Source organism: Camellia sinensis, unplaced genomic scaffold, assembly GCF_055761805.1.
Source record: "Camellia sinensis isolate YWXY unplaced genomic scaffold, ASM5576180v1 Unanchor1, whole genome shotgun sequence".
NCBI lineage: Eukaryota > Viridiplantae > Streptophyta > Magnoliopsida > Ericales > Theaceae > Camellia > Camellia sinensis.
The window spans coordinates 3560001-3566925 of NW_028128987.1; the positions used below are offsets into that span (position 1 = coordinate 3560001).

General features: G+C 33.7%; 1 protein-coding gene across 2 annotated transcripts in view; it reads left to right on the plus strand.

Annotated features, from left to right (window-relative positions):
* Nucleotides 1-4894, plus strand: part of LOC114320059 (putative methionine--tRNA ligase) — a 34151-nt gene extending 29257 nt beyond the window's left edge. For both annotated transcript variants that reach the window (XM_082910875.1, XM_082910876.1), the window contains exons 15-17: nucleotides 2133-2368; nucleotides 2479-2580; nucleotides 4330-4894. In XM_082910875.1, coding sequence (XP_082767001.1) covers nucleotides 2133-2368; nucleotides 2479-2580; nucleotides 4330-4560 — 569 coding nt within the window. In that variant the 3' untranslated portion in view covers nucleotides 4561-4894. The remainder of the gene's footprint in view (nucleotides 1-2132; nucleotides 2369-2478; nucleotides 2581-4329) is intronic.
* The last annotated feature ends 2031 nt before the right edge of the window (nucleotides 4895-6925 follow it).

Consider the following 6925-nt stretch of genomic DNA (forward strand, 5'->3'; position numbering starts at 1 on the left):
TTTCTGTTTCAATGAATAGTCAGTTCTTGTGAATGCCAAATCCAACAGCTTTTTCTTCTTGAAGTTTATGCATTCTATACGTTTAATGTAGTTTTGGAAACTTCTGTCTTTCTTTTGATTTATAGGCATTTGTTGCATTGAGAATTTGGTTTTCAACTTTCCATTTTTTCTTGATGACATGAAATAAATTTATTGTTGCCTTTACTCGGTCACACTCTTGTTCCCTGACATTAATTAATTGAGAAAAGATAGGAATCGTGAAAAAACTTTCATGAAACTGATCATGAAAAATTTATAACCCTTGGATTACCTTGATTAGTGTGTGATGTTTTAGTTTAAGTGTAATCCAAGGGTCATAAATTTTTCATGATCATTTTCATGAAAATTTTTTCATGATACGTATTTATTTTTTCAATTTTAAGAATCCTTTCTTATTTCTGTTGTTGCATTTCTTTTTTTAAGCAGAGAATTTTCATGAGTTCTCTCTAACTTAATTATGACTGAGGTACGGATTGGTTGAATGATGCAATCACGATTAAGGAATTATTTTGGGTGTAGAGGGTGGTCCAGTGGGCCCCAAGTAAGAAGGGCCATTAATGGCTTGATTTCTTTACCTGTAGGAAGTGTTTTTTTTTATTGTACTTTATTTAAGTTTCGGGAAATGTTTTGGTTCTTAGTTGAATTTAGGCTTGAATTTTATCTGGTTTTTAGTATGTTTCGTATATCTAGCATTTTCTTTTTTTGGTTGTATAAAGGATGTGTCCCTCAGCACATTCTCTAATACAATTTATTTTTTTTGTTGCTGATCACAAAAAATGGGGCTAGAGAATGCTTAACATATCTCACAAGGGGTGATTAATGGATTTACTTTTACAAATAAGTTTCCTGTTTGGTCTAAATAGTATCCGTTGAAGATTGTCCAGAATCTCAACATCTTCTGTGTCCAAATCTATTGGCCATGACTGTATGTAGTCCTCCTATGCAATTGGGAGGAGGGTTTACTCCAACTCCAAGGGTTAGTTCTCTAAAATGTGGATCTAACAAATAATTATGAAGGGTGCAATGTAAGAATATGAAGTCTTACACTGGTGTAAGTTGCTCTCTCCCTATATATGTGTATTGTGTAGTCCTTGGACATTTCTTACACATGAATATATTTCTTCTTGCTGGTTCCTTACTGGTATTCTCTATTTAAGAGTGAACTGATTCATTTGGTTTTAGAGATAATGTGGTTTTTTACTTGTTGAATGATTAATTTATTTATATTTTGTTGGTTTATGATTAGTATGTGTTCTTTTCTTCGTGTTATTTGATGCTTGTAGATACTCTTTTGTATGAGACGATGCCTGATTTTTCTAGCTAGTTTTTGCCTGTTAGCTTGGGCCCTGTAAAGAAGAAAAGTACAAAATTTTGCCTTTGTTGCTTTTGCCATGCATGTGTATCTTTTTTCTATTAAAAAGATTACTTATTTTTGAGCTTTGCTAGAGAGCTCTAATTAGAGCTGCTCAAAAAAAAAAAAAAAAAAAACAGAGGAAGGTAAAAGACAAAACAAGAGGGGGAAAAGGACAAATTAATGCCCCTTTAGAGCTCCAATTTTAGAGGTCTCACTCATTTTTGTTTATTTTTGTCTTCTCTAAACTTTTTTCAACTTTGAGTCAAATTTTACTTTTTAGGTCCATTTCAATCACACAATTATAAAAAAACTTTTAAAAATTGATGTCAATTTGAAAAAGTTCACTAAAGACGAAAATAAGCAAAATTTTATCAAATAAGCTTACAAAAATTGGATTGTTTTGTCTTATCTAAACTTGTTTTTTAAAAGGTTCCAATTTTTAAAATTTTTAAGCAAAATTTTCTCAAATAAGCTTACAAAAATTGGATTGTTTTGTCTTATCTAAACTTGTTTTTTAAAAGGATCCAATTTTTAAATTTTTTCCGATCGTCTAGTTGAGATGAATCTAAAAAGTAAAGCCATTTGAATCAATTTAAATAAAAGTTAACAAAAAACGAAAATAAGTTAAAACTGAAAAAACCCAACTCCCAAAAAGAACATGCATGCTGGTGTGAATTGTCGAACATAATAATGTGGTCCAGATTGTTGCTTACTACAAGCGTGTTGTCGTTTTTGACAGACGGAAGGGGTAAGAAACAACAGCCAACAAAATCTGTCGCCGATGCCAAATTTAAGGGCAGTGTTGAAGCAGAAGTTTCGATAAGCAGACTTGATATCCGTGTTGGTCTTATTACAAAAGCTCAGAAACATCCTGATGCTGACTCTTTATATGTGGAAGAGATTGATGTGGGTGAAGGACAACCTAGAACTGTTGTCAGCGGACTAGTCAATTATATTCCACTTGAAGACATGCAGGTTTTCTGTTCTCTGCTTTTCCAGTTTTTTAATTTACTAAATTTCTTTTTTCTACTTAATTATGGCCTGTTGTTTTGCTAGTTTGTTCATGATGATGCTCTTTTTGTCAGAATCGGAAGGTCTGTGTTCTTTGCAACATAAAGCCAACAACCATGCGGGGTATAAAATCACAAGCAATGGTTCTTGCTGCATCCGACAGTGATCACACCAAAGTAAGTAATCCAGTTATACTTTGTCTTGCCTAGCCACCAAATGGAGCAGGAACAAGAAGAGAGAAAAAGAAATGGGGGGAAAAAAAAAGATGAAAAGAAAGGAAATGTCCCATAATAACTTTTGACAGGATGCTGTCGGGTTTGGGACGGGGTGATCCTTCCTCAACCCCTCCCCAGGGGTGGGGTGAATTCATTGGCACGCCAAAAGATTTTGAAATAATTAAAACAATGTGTTGGACACTATCCACATGTAAAAAATCAAGGGGCTATTAGAAACTTTAGAAGTTTGAACTAAAAAACATGCAACATGCCTACGCTCTTCACTCTTCTGATCTTGGATTACGGTAAATACGGGTAAACTGAACCTTTACTTAAAGCAAGGTTATCAATGCTTCCACACATTGAAAGCGGACCACCATTTACAACTTGTTATATGAGTATTGAACGCTAACAACTTTGGTTAGAAATTCGTTATCTGATGTAAATATTTTTGTGACTTAAAAATATAATGGAGTCAGAGTGGGACATGGGACCTTTTTACTTCACCCAGCTCTCGACCTGTTTCGGGTGCTTGTTTAGTTCCAAAGTTGCTAAAACGTGTAAGCTTAAAAATTTCAGGACAGGACACAACAGAAACATGACTAGAAGTAAATTGATTTTATGTAATTTCCCTTATTTTCCTTATAAATTGTAATCTAGTTCAATATATATACTTGGTCTCACCTTGCAAGAGGTAAGCCAATTTTACCTATTTATTTTTACACTTCATCTAGGCCCTTAAATAGTCTTTGTTTTGAAAATCCGGCAACCTGATACTTTTCACATTTTCCACCTAAAAATCTTAAAAGCCTTCTTCTACCTTATCGAACTCTAAACCTAGCAATTTTTGGGCTTTGGTGAATTCCTTTTTTAGGGGGATTCCACTGTTTTTGTTGGCTGGAGATTGGTTGTTGGGGTGTGACATGTAGAAGTTTGTTGATGTAGTCTTTGTTTGGGTTATATATTTTCTTCCTTTGTTATCTTATTTGTATAGTATGCCTTAACCTTTTTTCTTTTTGATTCATCAATAAAACTCTTTGTTGTTGATCAAAAAAAAAAAAAAAAAAAAACCTAGCAATTTTTCACGGCCAAACCCACCACAATTCTAATTGCAACCTTACACCAAGATTTTTAGAAATTTTCTTTTTATTTTAATCAACAACAAAGTTTATTAATAATAGTCAAAGTGATTACAAATAGAGTGACAACAAGATATTCTCCTAAAGAAGAAAGTGAAAAGGTATCCTCATAGAAAGTGTTGGTGCTAATCCTGAATGATCAGTAAGAAAAGAGAGTAAGAAAGAAATTAATGCACTCCAAACATGGATATAAATCCATCTTCATAATCTTCTGCTTTTCAGTCCCATGTCTTCTACAACGGAAAACTATTGGTGTTTATGAGTATGGTTGAACAAGTCTTCATGTTACAATATATATGTATATATTTGGGTTTTGTTTTTAATGTTACATTCAGAATGATTTTCAATAATTGTTTGAATTTTAGAATATATTTGGGTGAATATTTTGACTTCCTGTTACTAAACTGATGTTTGGGGCTGTCAAGTTCATATTCTTGTATGATCATTAGGAGGGTTCAGAGATATTTTATGATGGTACATAAGATTATTGGGTAATTGATCATGAATGGATGTTTTAGTTAAGAGACAGTTAGGAAATGTAAATCTTGATTTGATGGTGGTGCAATTTCAGGTTGAATTGGTTGAGCCACCCCAATCTGCTCATGTTGGAGAGAGAGTAACATTTCCCGGGTTCAAAGGTGATCCTGATGATATTTTAAATCCAAAAAAGAAAGTCTGGGAAACAGTTCAAGTGGATCTGCACACAGACAAGGAGCTGGTTGCTTGCTACAAAGACGTTCCGTTCACCACATCGGCAGGCGTGTGCAAGGTTTCATCCATATGTGGTGGCTCAATAAGGTAGGCAGATCTCCACACAAATTTTGGGTGAAACACAGAAAAAAACACAACAAAATATTTTGCAAGAAAAATCAAAATTCTCTCCTTGCTTTATTTGGTCTCCACAATGTCATTTTGTTTTCTATTTATCTCTAAAGTGGGTTTTTTTTTTCTTCTCAAAATGGATTATGTAAAATACTAATTACAAGCACTTTGCGGTTGCCTAAAACCGAGTGGAGCTTTATGTACGTTTTCAAAGTGTTGCTAGATGGGATAAATTCATGGTATGCCTAGATGTGACAAATTCATGGTATGCCTTAGCTGAAAAATAGAATATAGTTTGCAATTTTTTTGTGTGACTTTGCATGTTTTTATCGATTAAGATTTCTTGTTTTTGAAATTTGAAAGTAGATTACACCGGTTCATAGTATTTTACTGTTTTGATTACATCAAAACTGCTGTGCGATTGACGGTTAATTTAGCTTATTGAAGTTATTATTTGTTTATTGGATAAAACTAGAGGAAAATGCAGAACATTACAAAATTTTTATTCAGAAAGTCCATATAGATTGATTTAACCATATCATTTTTACAGACTAAGATCCTCTCCATTTCATGGTTGTAATGGAAGATGTCCATTACATCATAGTGAAATAAGTATGAGAATTTATTAATATTTTACATTTAGGAAGAATCATTACAAACCCTTAGATAATGCAATGAAGATCTTCCATTACAATTTTGAAATGGAGAGGATCACAATCCATTTTTACAATTATAAAAAGTGATGGAATTTGAGGTTTTCATAAATGAATTCAAAATTTGTCATTATTTTCTATAAAATTTTCTGTTCATAAAATCTGTTTGTATAATATTTATCAGCAGGGATGAAATTGTGAATAGAGTTTACAGTGGAATCAACTTGTGTTTGGATCATGTACTTTGATAGAGGTTTGAATATGGAAAGGGGTAGGGAAAGAGAAAAAATTTAGTTTTTACTATATTCAAATTTGCTTTACTTTTTCCCTTTTTAAATTTCTACTCAAATCTTATAATATCCAAGCATAGCAGTAGGTTTTGATGTGTTATGCTTTGGATTTGAATGAAAAGATCATAACTCAAAGCCGAAGTCACTAAAGCAGTGGCTTTAGGCTTCATTTTGAATTTCAAAATTAAATGTTCTTCACTTTCCTTAACTAAAAGCTTCTTTCTCAACTTGCTCAATCCAAAATAAGACTTGTTCAAAGGTCCCGAGAAGCAAGTGAAAAAAAGGATGACATCCCTTAAAAACAGCCTTCCTTAATTTACTTACAATGATATAGATGATTTTACGCGTTAATTTTTGATTTGTCACTAATAAGAAACTAACTGACCCATGGATTTGCCGATTGGACCACGAATCCAGCCAAAAAGCATCTAACGACAATTTGGATGTGCTTTGAATTCTTGAATTTTTGTACTTAAAAATTCATCACTCTTTGAAAATCCCATATTTCTTGAATAAGAAGTGGCCCAACCCTTTTCTTGGAGAATTCTCTAGAGATAGAAAAAACATAGCAAAAATACTGAGAAGAAAGAAACCAGAGATTGAGCTCTGAGAAAGAAAGAGGAAATGGCGGATGACGATGACTTCTCCTTGTTGAAATGGGGAGCCAAGTTTGGGGCTAAACTCTAGAGCATCACAATTCTCCATCCAACATCTGGCCGTAAAATCTTTAAATTTGACCAAGAAATTGAGAATAGGATGTGTACGATAAGAAGAGATGTTTTAAATCATATATCACATTTTTTGTTGTTGGGTTGCCTAAGAAATGCAGAGCAGAGACAAGCCATCTTAACACATGTTGTGCCCGAGCACCCAATGCTTCAGTGTTGTGATCACTGATCCATACAAGAGGGCTTTGAAAATCTATCTGAGTGGTGAGAGGCTTGTGGAGTTTAGGAATTATGTGAATTTGGAGACATCAACAACAATATCGGCCCCATGGAAGCATTGAAGGTGAGGTGGTGTGGTGTCATGTGCCGGTGCTGTACCTGTTGTTGTGTGGGAATGTAAAGCCCCGAATTACTTCAACATGAACTACCACATTAATGAACATTCACTAGACAATAATAATAATCCTTCCACCTTTCCATGTTTGATTAAAAGAGTTTGATACGAAAGTCCCACTTGCGGTACACATTCAACGAAATAAAAGAACACCTGAATCTATATTATGTGAAACATCTAGTTCCAAAAATAAATAAAATGCCCTTACAGGCTTCAACTTCCGAAGCTTAAGCCTGGTTACACAAAAGTGGTCTCTCGGATCCATACCAAAAATAGCCCTAGGCTTTACAGATAATCACCACAAAATAAAGAGCACACTACTCTTCTCAAAACATTTCCA